A 20,960-nucleotide genomic window follows, 5' to 3' on the forward strand; every position below is an offset into this window, starting at 1 on the left:
TTAGATTGGAAATTGCAGCTTATTATCTAAATTAGTCCAGATTGTTCTAGACATATTTTTATTATTACATAATATGTAATAATAAAAATATGTCTAGAACAATCTGGACTAATTAAGATAATAAATTATATTGATGGATACTTATACCACGGGAGCGTAAAATGAATTGACTATTTTGGAGGCGTTCTTCATTTGAAAACAAAGTGAAATTAGCTGTACCGGAGAGGATTGTTAGTTCACAGTTTTGACACGTCGACAAGTAGTTCTCGTTTGACAGTACATCCTTTGGACACAACGTGTATTTAGTCGTGTACCACGTTGTTATGCAATAAATTCTATTTTGATAAAACTGAGTTTTTTTCTAGAGTTATGAATTTGTTTTTTTCCTAGTATATTCATAATACAGCTATAAATATATAACTGTATTAATCTAAATAATGTTCGTACCTACCCACCTGTATCAATTATTATTTGTCGTACAATGGTGATGTTTAACTATACACTGCCAGCATTTATGGTAGTTTACGTAAAACACAATATGTTTTACTTTCGTGTGTCTTTAGAAGTAGTCTTGACTACTACCTTTTCTTACTCACTATAATATCTGTATCTCAGAGGCAGACGTATGCAACTCCATTTTTGGGGAAAATGAGTTTTTCTGAGAATCGTCATGCTAAAGGCTTTATCTATTAGTGGCAGAGAGATGAAAGTCCTAGTCCAAGACATGCATAGCATAAAGATGCAAATGCCATACCTACCTTAGAAGCAGAAGGATGCAAATCCAGTAATCCACTAAGATAAAATTCTCTCAAACCATCTGCAATATGTACTAGACGAGAACCAGCCAGGAGAACGAGCTTTAGAGGAGGATACAGCATTATCGACCATATTATCCAAGTCATCAGAGAAATCAGAGCGGTAACAGGAATACAAGCTGCCGCTATCCATGGGTTTTATAGACTATGAGAAAGCGTTCGATTCGATAAAGAAATTTTCAATACTCGATGCACTCGGAAATCAAGGAATCCCCGGGCGTTATATAAATATGTTCAATAATATATACAGTAGCGCAACAACATCTCCATAAACCATCGCGCATTTCCTATCAGCAAAGAAGTCCAAAAAGGTGATACAATCTCACCTATACTATTTACGGCTACATTTGAAGACTTATTTAGATAACTTGACTGGAATGACACGGGTCCCCATAAATGGATAATATGTGAGTCACCTACGCTTTGCCGATAACAATAAATAGTAGTTTGCAAGACTCAGAAGGCCTCCAAAGCAGAATGCAGTAAATCGCTGGAGTAAGCAACAAAGTAGGCTAGAAAATAAATGTATCAAAGAATAAAGTCATGTTCAACTGCTTTGCGGGCCAAAAACAGATCCTCATCAATGGCATTCAGCTCGAACAGGTGAAAAACTACATCTATCCGGCACAATAAGTGTCAATAGATGGATGTATATTTTATAAAATTGTTCGCAGAGTAAAGCTAGGCTAGAGTGCTTTTGGCCGCCTGAATAATTTCTTCAAAAACGCCTAAAGTGCAAAGTGTTCAACCAGTGTGTACTTCCCGTAACCACATGCGTGTGAAACATTGAGCCTAAGTAAAAGAGAGATCCAGAAACCTAGAGTAGCACAACGTGGTATGAAAAGGTGCATGCTGGGCATAACGCAAAAGGACAAAAAAAGGAATGAGTGGATAAGGGAACAGACAAGGATTAATAAAGTGATATAGTTTGCTAAAAACCTCAAATGGAAATAGGCTAGAACATGGGTCGAAGAACGGACAATCGTTGGACAAATTTCGTTATCCAGTGGTATCAAAGAGGTAAAAAACATCCGCAAGGTAGACCTAGAGGCCGCTGGATTGTTGAAATGATAAAGTTCTGCGGAAAAACTTGGCAACGCAATGCACAGGAACGAGAGAAGTGGAATCAGCTTGGAGATTAGCGAGGCCTTCATCCAGCAGTGAAGTCTGGTGATGATGATGATGACATAATATTTTTTTTTAAAACAAGTGTGTTTTGCTTTGTTATATTTGTGGTGAGGTCAATACCCTACCATCTACATGACTTGGCAGGAAACCAATAATTCATAATTACAATGTATCTTGCAACATAATATTGTTGAAATAGGAGAACAAGTGATTTATGTGAATCAATCAATTTGTAACAGAAAACTAATTTAGCGAAATAATTCAATAATTATATTAACCAATTATTTATAATGTACCAAACGATTTATCATGATATGCACAAAATATTTTATATGAAAATCAATCGTGCCTAAAAATTAAAAAGTGCTTAATTGTTCAAATTAAAATCATTTATTTATAATTTACAAAACGATCATGCATTACACAACAAAGCATGATTATCAAAATATTCAAGTAGTGATAACAGCATTTTTTATTGTATCGAATCTGTATAAAAACACCCACTACATGAAATCAAATTGTCAGTCAGTTATCAAAGATTTAACCGTAAGGTTATCGTGTCGCTCCGCCCGATCGACTTCGCAATTCACCAGAACTCATACACGTGATTTCACCCAGCTAAATTATAAATCTGTAAACGTACCTGTAATAATTAAATTAATATTTATTTGGAAGAAGATAATAAAACCAAGGTTCATTTCATTCACGCACCTAATTCTGAGTTATTCATTTTGGAGTCAACCTACCCTGCCTGTTCCCTATATCATCTCCTAACCAAATATTTATACCTATCAATTCTTTTAACTTATAAATTGTTTTATTTTGGCTAGGTAAACAAATCCACATTAACAAAATATCATTAGAGGGAGAAGGATGCAAATCCACACTACGTTTATAATTTTATTTTTTTTTAGATATAAAATTGTATTATATTTATTCCTTTCTTACATATGCCTGAAGTACTTTAATTTAATTAGAATAAAAAAAATAATGATTCTATGTATATTTTCGTAGAAGCTATGAGTATTCGTTTAAAATAAAAATTGTCTTTTGGCTCTCCTGAACAATTGGGTATTTGGATTTGCATCCGTCTGCCTCTGAGGTACAGATATTATGTAAATGTAATTTTGTAATGTTAAAATGGAGTTCTATTAAATATTAATTAAAATAACAATTTTGTATTTGGTTTGTTTTAATTTTTAATGACATATTTTTTTATCTGTTTAATAATATAAGTACATCGATGACAATTATATGAATGTAGCGTATGTATGACGGCATTTGTCCTGCGATTCTCCATTGTTATTTAATCTGCTTGGCGACCTTTATCACATTTGCTCCCTTATCCATTAGTTTTTTCTGATCTTTACGCGTTATTCCCAATATGCGTATTTTTATGCAACGTTACGCTACTTAATAAATAATAATCAAGACGGATTTCGATCACTTCAATGGGACGATGTCATCTGATACAATATTATAACTTGAAGGCTAAAATTGTTTATTGAACATATTAAGAAAAACAATACTATTTAAAGTAATACTGTTTTGAAAATCTAAATCAATCAATAGGTGTATTCGAAATTCTGTAAAGTCTGCCTAAAATTTATCGGGTATTAAAATTAGTCATAACGAATTACAAAGCATTCAATAATTATTGTTTGGGCTAATTATGGTAGCGCTAATCCCAGACAAAATTCCTAACCAACTCCCTTTAATGATTATAGCTCTTCCAGGCATGATATAAACAAATCAGTTATGTACCTCCAGACTTCAAGTGTAAATTAGTACTTATAATAAATATAATTCATATAGGCTGTTTTGCAGGTTTTTGAATTTGTGAGTGTCCTACGAAAATAAACACACGATAAAGACGTGCAATGGTGTCGCAAACTTCAAAAACAACAATATTAAATGAGCGTCAGTGCTTAAACCGAGAGTAGTTGTCAGAACGAAGGACAAGATTAAAATTACGTATTCTTGACACGTGACACTTGATACAAAAGGCAAATGCCGATGTTAGACGGTAATTATATTTGTAATTGAGGTAAGTATTATAATAATTATATTACAATTATTGCTACCCAAAATAAGTTAGCCGTCTAAACTGTCAAACCGGTCTAAATCGCTCTTAAAGTTAACACAGCCAAGAGAGATGCTGTTAAAACCTACCATTACCTTAGGTACCTATCTATTATAACAATTAACACCTTTACATTAATATGATAACTGCCTACCGCGATAGCCGCATTGTATATTATAGAATAGCTTCGCTTAACGTTTTTGCAATCGCATTCTTTTGCGGTCTAAAAACAATCCAAAACCTAATAGTCTACAACCAGTAATAATTTACAATATTTATTTTATTAATGTTATTCTGTAGAATTCTCCCAAGCTCTCATCACTTGTGTACCTACTTCGCATGAGTGTATTTCTTGATAATGATATGTAAGAGAAGAGATAAGAACTAGCGGATTTTAATAGCTGAAACATCGAGTAGTTTTGATTCGTTTGAACAAGAAATAATACAATATTATTATGTCCGCGATCGACCAAAAATACCTTTGCGATTGACGCACTGGCCATCCCTGCTATAGAACAATGAAAAGCAATGACAGTTGGATGTAGTTAAGCAGAAGACGTCCAACCCACAAATTGAGAATTTTCATTTTATTACGTATATATAATCCTTCAAAAACATCAATATTTTAATATGGCGGAAACGTCCAACCAGAAATATACACCCAGAAAAGGTTATCGACGTTTTTTCTAACCCACATACTAACAATTTACGAAAAATAATATCTAGAAAACGCTCAGGTGGTTTGGACGTATCCTGCTTTTTTATTGAAATTAGACAGAACTATAATTTTAATATTGTCAGAATACGTCGATGTGGGTTGGACTTGTTAGGAGTTTTAAAAATCTTCGCATGTATGTAATCCATGTTACTTGGACGTGTTAGGAGTTTTAAAAGTAATAGATTATTTTTCGATAGAGATATGATACGATACGATTTTATAATAGAGAGTTATTTCTCCAAGCCTAGATATTGCAGATATCGAGTCGGCTGTTTCCATGGATACAAATGATGTCAATTCCTAATCTCTTGAAAATTCGTCACAAATATTTACCAGTCGTCCTAAATGAGGTCCGAAGCCAAAATATAGGCAATCAAAGATGACATCGAAGTTGAACAGAAATGCTAATAAACCGTATTGTGACTATAAAGGTGTACTCAAATCAGGCAAAGAATTTATTTATTATTACCTATTGTAATTGTATAATGAAATGCAATGAACAAATTACCGAAGAAGAATGTAAATTCGAATTCAAACGTTATTGGGAATTAGGTGCTTATAATTCACAATGACTGAAACACCCAAAAACGGTGTTATGGTAGAAATTCTACAAGAAGACAATTCTCCAGGGTTTATACTCTCAACAAAAAAAGAGTATACCGAATGATGTTTTGCAAAACAATCAATATAACTCCTACCAGAATAAATTAACACTGCTCTTCAGAAAATTTCAGGCCGTAAGGATCAAAGAGGGTTAAAACAAGGTGGGTTGAACAAAGTACCTGAAGTAAAAGTGAATGCTGTCATTAAACAAATTAATAGGCTTCCAAAATATACCTCACATTACTGCCGTGGAGACACGGAAAGCAATTTTCTACCACCTGACATGACATTGGCAAAAATGTATGCTAAAACAAAACCGCTAAAAAAAGATACGTGTAACGTTTGCGATACATTTAAGGTGAAAATCGATAACGTAAGAGATGGTTCGGAAAAAGCACAACTTATCACAGAAAAAGAGAAACACCAGGCTTTAGCAAAAAATACGCAAGATTTGCCAAAATGAAACTGCTTACTGCAAAAAACAGAGACGACACAGAATGTCTCACATTTGATATGCAAAAGACCCTTCCCTTACCGAGAATTTCCACTAATATCATATTTTATAAACGCCAACTATGGCTTTATAAATTAGGCATCCATAGTGGAAAACAACAGAAAAGTTTCTGCTTAGAAGTGGTTAGAAGGCATTGCAGGAAGAGGTTCTCAAGAGGTTGGGTCATGCATATTAAAGCATTCAAGTCACATATCTTCAGCAGTTAAAGATTTAATTTTATGGCCAGACTCATGTGGGGGGCAGAACCAAGATTACTCTCATGCTTAAGGCATTACATGGATCAAAGCCGTCCCTCAATACAGTAACACTAAAATTTTTGTGTAGTGGACATAGCTATCTGCCCAACGACAAAGATTTTGGTGATATTGAATGCAGTCTCAAACACCAGCAACGAATAATACACTACATTCGAATATATAAACATAATGAAAAAATGCCGCAAGAAAAATCCTTTGATTGTTACGTAAAGTACGTGAAAAGTATGCCACATGGGTGAAAATAAAGCCAAATGGCATAATAAAATGCAAATAAAATAATTCGAAAAAATATAAATTATACCAGGCAAGATATTTAATCAAATGTGTATACCTAAGATAAATTATTAGTGAATTAATAATGATGACATTTATAATAGGTAGCTAATATATTTTGTCGTGCCAGATAGACATTTTGCACTCTTGATACCTGTATAAAAATGAAAGATCCGACAAGAAATAATTGGGAACGCAGGACTAACACAGGATACTCAAATTTTATATTGTATAGCGGCAACACTTTCCTTTGGCTAAACATTTGAATTCGTACACGCATTTCACAAAAATTGCGAGGTAGTGCCATATATATTAATAAAATTACAATTTACGTACGCAAAATGGATATAAAACTAGAACCGAATGGAAGCGAATACGACGCTAATGAAGAATCTTGTTTGAATCTAACAATTATTAAACAAGAGAATGCCGACGATTCCAGCTGCTGTTTTGAGGTTAGTTTTTCACAACGTGTTTATCGTATGACGTAATAATATTTTCTTGCAGATGACCCACAGAAAGCGCTTCAGTCAAATGCGGTGTGATAAGACACGTTTTCGCATGTTGATAATAAAAGTGAAAGAGAATTTCGACTCCATAAATCGGATGGTGTTGTTTAGTATTTTTAAAATAATTTATTCTCTGCCTATTTCAAACTATACCTAATTGATAAAATAATATTGTTTTAACTGTAAAACATTTAAAATGATGTAAGTACCTATTTTTAATGTCATAATTTTAGATATTTTATAATTATATGAACGAATATTTTTTTACTGTTATCTACTATTAATTCTGCTAATTTTAAAACAGCTTGTATTTACATTTATTTTCGACCAAACCCAATTCTAATAAGATCATATAATGGTCCTCCACAGAGTGAAGGGTTGTATTAACAAAGTTTGTTTTTACAAGAAATGGATGTCAGCCACTTGCTCAACCTATTAGGTCCATACTCAAACACCAAATGAAAAACAATGTGTGTTTGTCAGACCCAGGATTCGAACCTGGGACCCACGACACTATAGGCCACCATCGGCTAAACACTATCTACACATTATTATGTCTTCTTAATTCGACGAAAACAAATAAGTATGACTGAAAAGTATGCAATATTTTTGTTCGATTGTCAATGGCAAACCAAAACTTGTATGGCTTAGTTAGGCAGAGATTAATTGATTTTTAAAAACTAACCGAACCATCAGCTATTTGTATTATTAGTTCAATGAAAACAAATACGTATGACTGACAAAGATAAGTGAACACTATTTATGTCAGATCTTCACAGCCTACTTCTGCCCTTCGCTACTGCTATCTATAGAAATGTTTGTCCGAGATAGTCTCTTTGGTTCGGTTCATCTTGTTTTTCGATTTGTTTGGATTCTTATGTGCATGGTTCATAACGAAATGACAAACTAAAGATTATCCAAAACACTGACTAGGTATTTCATAGTTCTATCCAAACCAACTCGCTCCGCACAATACTCGGTCTTAATCGAGCGATCGCGAGGCTCTTCATTTAGATGTGAAACATCACCAGTTGTTTACGCCTGGGAATGTCTCAGGAGCAGATGCCCATGACTGAGGTTACCACGCACTCAAGTGATATTACATAGTTTTTTTTTCTAATAATAGTGCCCATTGGAGAGATGAGCACGGAGAATTAACAAAAACTAATGATTTCATAAATATCTAAAAACATAGCTAAAACAATATAGACACACTAAACAATGTTAAAAGAGTTTCACGTCAGCAAGAAGACGTCGCAAAATTTGTAAAAGCATTATAGTAGGCCGGCGACCTATTCTCAGATATATCCAGAGGATATGGTTTTTTGTCTCTCTAGTTCTACTCCACATACACATGTTGCTTGGGTGACAAGTCAAAACTTACCCCGTCAACAATTCGTCGCTATAGGATTTGTTTCCCGAATAGACCAAATGTCAATTTTTCAGGAGACGAAAAACCAATTTCATTGTCGTATATTGAAATATCAGTCGATGTATCAATCATTCTTTCTACACTGTATGATTGCAACATTATCTAAGAATAGATTCCAAGAATAATATACTGGTATAAATCAGTAAATGCACAGAAAATGCGTTTTATTTACAAGTACTCGTTGTGGATATTCGGGAAATTTTTAGCGCTCTCTCAGAATAATGGATATTCGGGACAAACCATGGACGTTCGGGACTTAAGACCGTAGCGTATTGCTGCACGGCCCACGGATTACTGAGTGGTTAAAAAGTACGCACCTCAAATGTTATATTTATTTACACGATAATTGGTAATGATTACTTTTACTATTTAAATACCTAATGATCGTAATAACCCAAGTTCGTAGGTAATAATAACATGCGGCATTCGCTTTTTTCGGTTTTTTTCGTAATAAGTAATAAAATAGTTTTTAATAATCTTTTTTTTTATTCAACGAATAATTCACAAGATTTAAGAATGTACCATTCTAATTATTGAACATACATAATTTTGAAAATCACTTCTGAGAAAATATATTAAAACCAATAGAAAAAATCTTTTTGAAAAAAGTAAGACACCCGGCAGGAATCGTCCCTGCATCTCCTGGGTTTACGACCAAGTCCACGAATTATCCACTATGCTAAGAGGTGACATACTTATGACGACAAACTTTAACTATTGGCCTGTTAATACCTGCTCATCAGTATTCTTCAAAATCAAGCGACTATTGGCGATCGGTTTTTGTTTATTAAATAAAAGTAGGTAAGTATCTACTACTTCAATTACTAACCGACGTCACGGATTTCTCCAATATTTTATGATGGTACTTACTCGTACTTGCTAACAATTTTATATTAATACTTTTTCAAAAAAAAAAAAAAAACTGTATATTATTATACCTATATATTTCTATAATTAACAATTAAACTTATTACAAACCACCAAATAAATATTATATATTTACTATTGGAATGACAACACAAAATAACAGCATCTATAAATTAATTACCATTGGCTGCTAATATTAGGTAGGTACCAATATCCTAAGTATATAATATTCACCAAATAAATAGTTACTAACATACATATTAAATTAAATTAACTATCAGCGCATTCAAAAATAAATCATAGCATTGCCTTTATTTTCATAGAAATACCTAGATTAAAAGTAAAATAAAGACAAACAATGCTTGATTAATAATAATTTGAAATAATAATTATTTTTTACGTCATAGTAGTTGCCGGGTCATACTGTAGAATTCATATAACCGTTGGGATTTTGTGTCATTTATCAAAACAAAATGCAGTTATTTAGGTTAAAATACTCACTTCCATAACTTTACTATAAGTTCAGGGCAAACTGGTGATGTATCAGCTATAAACGATCTCTTCAAATTAGATGAATTCACTATTAAAACAATAGTAACTTTAAAAACAATATCAATAAGACGAAATTTGAAAGAGGATTCAGCGTGAATGTGGGAGCGAGATGCACGGCGTCAGCGCGGTTTGATTGGCTAAAAGACATATTCGGGAAATAAAAACTCAGCCAGAGATTTATTTCGACCGAAATTAACTTGGATATTCAGGTACGAATAGTTGGACATTCGGGAGAACAACACGGAGTAATTGTAACTTAACATGGCGTATTCGGGTTTTTCAAAAAAATATCTCTGTTCCTAGATAAAAAAATATTTTTTTTATAAATGATTTCGGTAGAGTTCGATAAAAGAAATTGAACTGCATTAAAATGTCGATTTCGACAAAAATGGATATTCGGGAAACAAATCCTATAGCGACGAATTGACTGGTTATCTCCAATTGCCATTGGACATCAGGAAGGAACAAATATGTGTGTATGCCCTTGGTGGAGGCATCCCTCTTTCATTTTCAGGTCTTCGACGCCCCATCCAGCGTCATTTGACGTATTCTCCGAATCCAAATCACTGGCGTGTAAACCTAACCTTACCTGACATCTGTATTCAATTATATGTATTTTTCTTCCAGGATCGCAATAAAAACATGACCGATATAACGGCTGAAACTATCTCCCAGTCTGACAGTAACTATGCAAATATCTCTGAAGGTACAAAGCATTCATTGAAATATGATGATGCAGTTGGATCTTCTTATTGTCAACTCAACTCAGTAAATCAGGTATCATTTATATTAATTCCTTATTTTTCAATGTTAAATTATATCTCTGTATTCAACCTCAATCGGCATAAGCCAATAATAATGCGTAGATAGGCACCTATCTAGCAGTGGCGAGGGGTGAAGGTAGGTTGTCAAGATTTGAAATTAATAGTGCACAGTATACTTTGTGAGTCATACTTATTTATTTTCAATGAACAAACGCAAACATAACAAAATAACGACCCATTTGATATAATACGTCGGTGGATGTCGACTGTAAAGATCCGCCATAATACTTATCATTAAGAGCGTACTTCAGTGATGTGGCAAATAATTTTCAACAGTAGGTGCGACAAAATTTTTCACTAGTCTCTAATCGGATAACGGCAGTCGAGCTGTCTGCACGTCGATTTGTTTTGTCATGGCGAATCCTACGAATAATGATTGCTATATAATAATTATTGACCTAAGAATAAGGTAGTGTTTTTTTTGAAATACGCCATTTCTTTTGGCATTCCCCAGTGGTTAAGCTACAACATACGGCCGTAGCCATAAATTGACAAACTATAAATAAAGTTATATTATTTTGAAAAAAAACCTTTCTGATAGAGTATATAATAACCAATAGAAAAAATCTTTTTTTTGAAAAAAGTAAGTCACCCCGACGGGGAATCGAACCCTGTATCTCCCGAGTATACGCCTCATCCGTCGCATTAAGCCATTATGCTACGGCGTGACATACTAAAAGCGACAAATTTTAACTATTGGTCAAAAAATCGATTGCCAAAGTAGCTGATTTGGAAGAAACGCTGATGGGTAGGTATAGAAATTGACCAATAGTTAAAATTTGTCGCTTTTAGTATGTCACGCCGTAGCATAATGGCTTAATGCGACGGATGAGGCGTATACTCGGGAGATACAGGGTTCGATTCCCCGTCGGGGTGACTTACTTTTTTCAAAAAAAAAGATTTTTTCTTTTGGTTATTATAATATACTCTATCAGAAAGGGTTTTTTCAAAATAATATATATTCAATAATCAGAATGATATATTCTTAAATCTTGTGAATTATTCGTTGAATAAAAGAAATAGTTAATTATATAAATGAAGTGTTTGATCATGTACCTAACCGAATTTTTTTTTAAACGGTATATGTTCAAACACGCGCGTTAACATTATTTTACTCCCTACTTCAATAAAGCAGTCTTCAAATGTTTAAAATCAATATAAATGTTAATGAGGCTTCAAAATTATATAAATAGATTATCTACAACGTTTACGGTGTGTCCAGGATCATGCTTTGAAAATAGAGCAAACGCTCCATTTTGACCTACGCTGAGCATGTCCCCCCTTAATCGTCGGCATATAATGTCGTGGGTCCCAGGTTCAAATTCTGGGTCCGTCAAATACACATTGTTTTTCAATTTGTATTTGAGTCAAGTCTATGGTCGTAATAGGTCGTTATATCCATTTCTTGTAAAAACAATCTGTTAATACAAACCTCTAACCTGTGAAGGCCCATATGACTTTATCAGGATCGGACATGCTAAAAGAATCTATCTATATAAAAATGTAAAGAGGGAACGACCTAATTCTGGAATCTGGTTCATGTACTACTTCTCCTTCACCATAGAATGCTAGGGTTTATTTAAGACATTAAACTCTCGGTATAACTACTTACTCTAAAGTTTTGAGAACATTTTTTACTTATTTATTCACCGAATCGGGCTCATCAAACGTATTTTTTTTTTAGATTTCTACTCAGCGATATGAAGCAACTTACATTGGAAGTCAAAATAATGAAATTCCACTGGCCATCGTGGTAAAAATCGATAATGTTGATAAAGGAGAATATCCAATGAAAGGAGTGAAAGACATGGTGGCTCAGTATTCAGAAATAACTATAGATGAACAAGACATAAAGACAGAATTGCAGACAATGTACGTTTTGCCAAAAGTTATTCGAATCAAGCTAAAGAAAACAACATATTTTCCACGTAATTTTGTTTGTAGTCATTGTTATGCAACATTTGGATCTTCAAATTTATTGAAAAAACATATTTCGTGTGTTCATTTGAAGGTCAATCAAATTAAATCGCAGAAAAGAACACATAGTGGTGAAAAACCATATGAATGCGATGCTTGTTTCAAAATGTTCTCGAAAAAGGGAAATCTAATCGTGCACAAAAGAACACATACTGGAGAAAAACCATATGCCTGTGATATATGCTCATCTAAATTCTCGCAGTCTGATGACCTAAAAAATCATAAAAGAAAACATACAGGTGAAAAACCATATCAATGTGATGTTTGTTTCAAAATGTTCTCGCAAAAGTGTAATCTAATCGTGCATAAAAGAACACATACTGAAGAAAAACCATATGCCTGTGATTTATGCTCATCTAAATTTTGGCAGTCCAGAGACCTCAAAATTCATAAAAGAACACATACTGGTGAAAAACCATATGAATGCGATGCTTGTTTCAAAATGTTCTCGCAAAAGGGTAATCTAATCGTGCATAAAAGAACACATACTGGAGAAAAACCGTATGCCTGTGATATATGCTCATCTAAATTCTCGCAGTCTAATGACCTCAAAAATCATAAAAGGAAACATACAGGTGAAAAACCATATCAATGTGATGTTTGCTCATCCAAATTCTCGCAGTCTACACACCTCAAAATGCACAAAAGAACACATACTGGTGAAAAACTATATCAATGCGATGTTTGCCCATCTAAATTCTCGCAAGCCGGACATCTTAAAAGGCATAAAATAAAACATACTGGTGAAAAGCCATGTCAATGCGATGTATGCTCATCTAAATTCTCGCACTCCGATACCCTCAAACTTCATAAAAGAACACATACTGGTGAAAAACCATATCAATGCAATATTTGCTCATCTAAATTTTCGCAGTCCAGTACCCTCAAACGTCATAAAAGAACACATACTGGTGAAAAACCATAATCATGCAATATTTCCTTATCAATATTCTTGCAGCCCGGAAACCTCGAAAAGCATAAAATAACGCATACTAGTGAAAAACGATATTAATGCGATGTATATTTGCAAAATTTCGCGACCCGCTCTACTCTGAAGACCACTGCCGACTGAAGTGATTAAGAATAATATATAATTAAGAGATTAATAATCTGAAGAAGGAGGTGCTGAAGATACATAAAATGACATATGCTAACGAAAAGCCACTTAAATGTCAAAATTGTTTGTATACATGTCAGACAGTCTTATCAATTAAAAAAGCATATTATGCTGAAAAAACTCCTGTGAAAATTTACTAAATGATGGCATGATGATAAAAACATACTAATGCACTATAATAATTATAATATGAGAATCAATCCTGTTATATTTTTATGTGTGTTCTTGTTCACTCTCTATCGTGGTTATTCTGTATCGATAGTCATTAGTGTTCAAAAATAGTTCTCTGTACACGTGTGGACCTGTAAAAATATGAGTATTATATCGGGGACCGCTAACACAAAGAATCCTCTGCTGAATCAGAAATGCATCTTGCTAGAATAATAGATCATCATGTCTTCGGAGTTGTTTCAGAGAGGTGAAGTGCTGCATTGACATCCATTCAGTTTTCCTAAAGGCATGGTCAAAAAAGTCGTTCCATAAAAATATATTGTCGAAATTGTGAAAGATAATTTCATGCTTTTGTAATTAGCGATGTTGTATTTTATATCTTGATACCAAAGTGGCATCAAAAGGCAACTCAATTAGGTTTCTTTATTTTTTACTATAAATTGCGTATGGACTGACATCTTCCATAGACGGATTATTTTTTTTTGATGACGATTTGTTTGGAATTTTTGGTATTATACATATGGATCTTACCGCGGAAGCAACTGTTGGCGGGCCGCTCTAAAATTTCTACGGATCGGGGGTTGAAAAACACTGTTCCAGACAATATTATTATAGTCCCATCTTTACAAATGTTTAATATTTTTATGAAACTGTACATACATCTTGAAACAAATTAGTGATTGCTTAATTAGACTTAAGATAGGATAAACAGCGTAATCCACAAAAACGATTTTGCTATAGTTTTCGGTCAAAGTTAAAATACGAAATAGACAACCTTGCAGTTCATGATAATTAATAATTTGGTTTTATATTCTTAATCTGATATTAATTATTGAGTTAAAAAAAATGTTATCATTTTTCCCACGTCAATTCGTTTCTTTTTAAAATGCTGGCTAAATTTAGTTTTATAGATCGGAAATTGCAGCTTACTGTCTGACAAGCTCTTGGCGCGCTGCAGTCGCGTGTTGCAACACTGCATTTTTATGTACCTGTCATGACAGCATCGCGTGCTAGGGGTTTGTTTAAATATTGTATGTGCTCGTGTGTTACCTTGTACATTTGAGTGTTTTAAGTAGTCTTGACCAGTGGCGTCCGGTGGTTACCAAAATTGCTTTCATAGGGGGTGCACTAAAACTTTCTTACCTAATTTAAAAAGTAGATCAATTCGGCGTTGTTTCTACTTAGCGAACTCTTCAATCACTTTCTCATTAAAGTCTGGAACTGATTGTAAAAGTTTTTTCTCGATGCTTAACACATATATACGATTAAGTCTGTCCTGGTTCATGGTATTTCTTAAAAACGATTTAATTCTTTTAAGGGTTTAAAAACACCTTTCACTTTCCACAGATGTCATCAGAATTGTACAAATGATTTTTTATTTTGATTCTTTCTTCGAAGGAACTCTTGTTATGTTTAATATAGTCTACATTTATCGACATCATTTTAAAACACACACACTTCACTGATTAAACAATTATAATAAATTATTCATAATTTCCTTTTTGCGAAGAAAATTATCGAAACAAAGTGATAAACAGACCGTGACTTTAGATCGCGGCAGCAGAAACTAAACTGAACAGTGAACTGCAATAATTTTTCAAGACAATATAAAATAATTATATATATAACTATCGTTTGTTTTGAATACGTATTTTTCGACACAGGACTTTGAATTATTGACGACAAGGCGTCAGACCCTTCGTCTACAAAATAAAATAAAGTCTAAAAAATTACGTCGGCAATAAAACTTAGCGCGAGTCAGTTAGTGTTAAACATATGACACCATGTTATAATAATTCACTCACTTGCTAAGAGAACATGATACCTCAGATACTATTTTTTATAAATTATATTAAAATATTTGCAAATATAGAACGATTTAAGGATCGTAACCATAATATTTATGTTAATAGTCAATTTGTATTCAATATCAGCCTAATTCCAATGAATTTATATGAGATTTAAATAAAAAAAAACTATTTTTATCAATCCTGCTAAATCTCAGTTACTACATTTTACCACGTATTCCTACAGTTTTTTTCTGTGTAGAATTTTGTGAACTGGTCGGCGTCCCAGATAGCAATCAAATCTTGTATTTTTATGACATGCTAATGAGTTTCACGTATCGGGTTGAACGTTTATTACGCAATGTATTATGAATGGAAAACTAAGATCGATATTAGTGCGTTCACCACGAGCACTCGATTTCGGTGACTGTTCAGTAAGTACATGCTTTAGGTATAAATTTACATGGATTAAATTGCGATTAACGAGTGATGACTTAATAGCATTGTTGCACATTGAGAAATGTTTAGGAAAAAGCAGTGCAGCGCACATGCATGGTATTAGAGAATCCGCCGCTGTTCTTGACTACCCTGTCTGAATCACTGTAATATCGTGTACATATTTTAATTTGACAATGTTAAAATGGAGTTCTATTAATCATTAATAAAAATAGCAATTTTGTATTTGGTTTGTATTAATTTTTAATGACATTTTTTATCTATTTAATACTACACGTCGATGACAATTATATGATTGTAGGATTAAAATAATACAATAATATGTAGAACCGAATCATCAGCTGGTGTCGATACTGCTGGATGATGGATTTTCCTGTTCAGTCCCTAGTATTCAATGTCACATACATCCAGCGGGTTTTAGGAAGAATGATCATTTTCTTGGGTACCACAATATAATGATGGCATTTGGCCATTTCATTTGCTTACCGATTTTAACCACAGCGCGTACTCATGCCTGCTTCCTTATCCATTAGTTTTTTTCTGATCTTTACGAGTTATCCCCAACATGCATATTTCCATGTTACGTTATGCTACTGAGAATAATAATCAAGACAGATTTCGTTCGCTACAATGGGATAATGTCAACTGATACAATATTACAACTTAAAATTATTTATTGAAGATAAGAATTCAAAAAATTTCTGTTTTGTAAATCTAAATCACTCAATATGTGTAATCGTATTTAGACAAGTACTCAAACTGCCTGAAATTTATCAGGAATTAAAATTAGTTATAACGAATTACAAGGTATTAAATAATTATTGGTTGGGCCAATTATCATAGCGCTAATCTTAGACAAAATTTCAAACGTACTCCCTTGAATGATTCCAGTGTAACCGGGCATGTTCTAAGTAGTTCAGTTACCTCCAGACTCCAAATGTAAATTAAAATAATAATTTTCATAATTTCACAAAACAACGCGGTGGTCTCGTGGATTTCACAAACCAGAGGACACGTCCGGTGTTCCAGTTCATTTCAAGCACTGATCGTCTAAACAAATGTTATTATAGTGTTGCACAAGTCACTTTGGATAGATTCCTACCACAGAACAGATTAATAGATATTATTCATATAGGTTATACCCCAATGCACTTCATGTTGAAGCAGGGTTTTGAATCTGTGCGTGTCCTACGAAAATAAAACACGATAAAGACCTGCCATAGTGTAGCAAACTTCAAATACACCAATATTGAATGAGCGTGAGTACATCATCCGAGAGTAGTTGTGACAAAGAATAACAATATTAGAATGACGTATTCTTGACACGTGTTTAAAGTTTTCCCATAATATTCAACACGCGAGCACGGTTGCCTGTTTCTCCTCACCCGTTAGCTTATTTGTCCCCTAATTCCTATATACTTAACTAATTAAATATTTGTCCTTTTTTGAGATGGGATATTCCATACATTACAATTTGATTTTGTAAAGATACCACCCCATTGTGTCTATTCTATACACAAGGCAGTTTCCGATGTTAGGCGGTAGGTATATTTATGAATCGAGGTAAGTATTATAATTGTGACCTACAATAAGTTAGCCGTCTAAATTGTCTAAATCGCTCTAAAAGTTAGCACAGCCTAGAGAGATGCTGTTAAAAACTACCATAACCTTACCTATTATAAGAAGTATTAACACCTCTACATAAATATGATAAACTACCGCGATAGCCGCCTTGTATATTATAGAATAGCTTCGCTTAACGTTTTTGCAATCGCATTTTTTTGCGGTCTAAAAACAAAACAAAAACTAACACAGTCTACAACTAGTAGGTGTTAGATTTTCATTTAGATTTTGGTCTCTAAAAAACTACGACAACTAATAATTATCGAGTTTTTCACAAGCATAGTGAACAAAGTGCATTCTGGTTATTTGTGAGTAAGCTAGGTTCAAACGTAATATTAGAGTACCTATTTCTTATTATGTAAGGGTAGGTACATATGCTTTCCTTTAAATAATAACTTAAATGTAGGTACTCAAAATAACACTTCATAATGGCAATCATACCCTTACAGAATTAGAAATACTCAAATAACAATTATTATGTTTGAACCTAGCTTGCTTAAAATAACCAGAATAGACTTGGTTCACTATGCTTGTGAAAACTCAATTATGAAAAATACCTAAATGATTACACTGAATCGAATCAAAACTAACCTACCTACATAGAAAGATCATCTTTCTCTTGCTCTACATTTTTAGTAATAATTATTAAAGAATGGTCGTCTGGAGTCATTGAAAATTGCAAAGGCACGTCATTCCAAATTGGACTAAGATCGATTGGTTCGCGTTTTCTATCCATTTTTCTGTTTATAAACGTACAATTTGTCAGTGAATAAAGCCGAGACACGAGTCATTGGCGTTTCAGTGACACCATAATCGAAAAATTAATGAGGGTACCTTCCAATACAATGGCCATTGTAATATTAAATAATAAACACGTAATGTTTTACATGATTTGAATAAAAATATTTTGAACACATATTATCAACTGCTATAAATTTCGGTAAGGTAAATCTTCTGGAAAGGATCAAATAAATTGAATAAATGAATCACACACAATGTCGCCACTTGTAAAAATATGCTACATTGGGTGAAAAAATAAACAAGATGACAAAATAAAATGCAAATAAAATAATTCAAAAAATTTTAAATTATACCAGGAAAGAAATTTAATCATATGTTTATATCTTACAATAATTATTAGTGAATTAATAATAATGACATTTATAATAGGTGGCTATTATTTTTTGTCGTGCCAGATAGACATTTTGCACGCTTGATACCTGTTTAAAAATGAAAGACTCCCACAAGAAATAATTGGGAACGCAGGACTAACACAGGATACTCAAATTTTATATTGTATAGCGGCAACACTTTCCTTCGACTAAACATGGACTAAACATTTCAATTCGTACACGCATTTCACAATAACTGCGAGGTAGTGCCAAATATATTAATAAAATTACAATTTACGTACGCAAAATGGATATAAAACTAGAACCGAATGGAAGCGAATACGACGCTAATGAAGAATCGTGTCGCAATATAACAATCAAACAAGAGGATGCCGATGAAGCCATTTGCTTTTTTGAGGTTAGTTTTTCACAACGTGTTTATTGTATGAAGTAATAATATTTTCTTGTAGATGACCCACAGAATGGGCTTCAGTAAAATGCGGTATGATAATACTCTTTTTCGCATGTTGATAATAAAAGTGAAAGACAATTTCATTTCCATAGATCGTAAAAAGATATCAAATGACTACCTACAGAGACGTCATATTAATATAAGTAATTTTTTTTGTGTGTATCAATGTCAATACTAGTACATACTATCTATCAGTGGCGAAGGTTGGAGGTAGGCTATTAAATGGTGCACACACTAAAATGTGTCAATCATGTTTATTTGTTTTTATTGAACTAAAAATACAATTTGGAAAATATTGTGAAGTTAAGTTTTAAAAATTCAATTAAACACTGCCAACCGAATTCATAAGAGTTTATGTATGCTATGGGCGATCCGACAAAAATAGTGCACACCTTTTCAGTCATACTTATTTGTTTTATTGAATTAAGAATACTTATCACAGATGGTGTTGTTTAGTATTTTTAAAATCATTTATTCTCTGCCTATTTCAAACTATAATTGATAAAATAATATTGTTTTAACTGTAAAACATTTAAAATGATGTAAGTACCTATTTTTAATGTCATAATTTTAGATATTTTATAGATGAACGAATATTTTTTTACTGTTATCTACTATTAATTCTGCTATTTCTGTATTTACATTTATTTTCGACCATACCCAATTCTAATAAGATCATATAATGGTCCTCCACAGAGTGAAGGGTTGTATTAACAAATTTTGTTTTTACAAGAAATGGATGTCAGCCACTTGCTCAACCTATTAGATCCATACTCAAACACCAAATGAAAAACAATGTGTGTTTGTCAGACCCAGGATTCGAACCTGGTACCCACGACACTATAGGCCACCATCGGCTAAACACTATCTACACATTATTATGTCTTCTAAATTCGACGAAAACAAATAAGTATGACTGAAAAGTATGCAATATTTTTGTTCGATTGTCTATGGAAAACCAAAACTTGTATGGCTTGGTTAGGCAGAGATTAATTGATTTTTAAAAACTAACCGAACCATCAGCTATTTGTATTATTAGTTCAATGAAAACAAATACGTATGACTGACAACGATTAGTGAACACTATTTATGTCAGATCTTCACAGCCTACTGCTGCCCTTCGCTACTGCTATCTATAGAAATGTTTGTCCGAGATAGTCTCTTTGGTTCGGTTCATCTTGTTTTTCGATTTGTTTGGATTCTTATGTGCATGGTTCATAACGAAATGACAATTTAAAGATTATCCAAAACACTGACTAGGTACTTCATAGTTCTATCCAAACCAACTCGCTCCGGACAACACTCGGTCTTAATCGAGCGATCGCGAGGCTCTTCGTTTAGATGTGAAACATCACCAGTTGTTTACGCCTGGGAATGTCTCAGGAGCAGATACCCATGACTGAGGTTACCACGCACTCAAGTAATATTACATAGTTTTTTTTTTCTAATAATAGTGCCCATTGGAGAGATGAGCACGGAAAATTAACAAAAATTAATGATTTCATATATATGTAAAAACATAGCTAAAACAATACAGACATACTAGAGTTGCACGTCAGCAAGAAGACTCCGCAAAATTTGTAAAAGCATTATAGTAGGCCGGCGACCTATTCTCAGATATATCCAGAGGATATGGTTTTTTTTCTCTCCAGTTCTACACCACATAAACA

The 20,960-nt window shown here is 33.3% G+C and overlaps 1 protein-coding gene across 1 annotated transcript; it reads left to right on the forward strand.

Moving 5' to 3' along the window:
- Nucleotides 1–10,382: 10,382 nt before the first annotated feature.
- On the forward strand, nt 10,383–16,307 carry LOC147077069 (uncharacterized). The gene is made up of 3 exons (XM_085940681.1): nt 10,383–10,528; nt 12,260–14,193; nt 16,190–16,307. The coding sequence occupies exons 1-2, from the start codon at nt 10,394–10,396 to the stop codon at nt 13,475–13,477; spliced, it is 1,353 nt and encodes a 450-aa protein (XP_085796807.1). The 5' UTR covers nt 10,383–10,393; the 3' UTR covers nt 13,478–14,193; nt 16,190–16,307.
- The last annotated feature ends 4,653 nt before the right edge of the window (nt 16,308–20,960 follow it).

This window comes from Rhyacophila brunnea, unplaced genomic scaffold (genome assembly GCF_057557595.1).
Source record: "Rhyacophila brunnea isolate RB1 unplaced genomic scaffold, BYU_Rbru_1.0 scaffold_13, whole genome shotgun sequence".
Taxonomy (NCBI): Eukaryota; Metazoa; Arthropoda; class Insecta; order Trichoptera; family Rhyacophilidae; genus Rhyacophila; species Rhyacophila brunnea.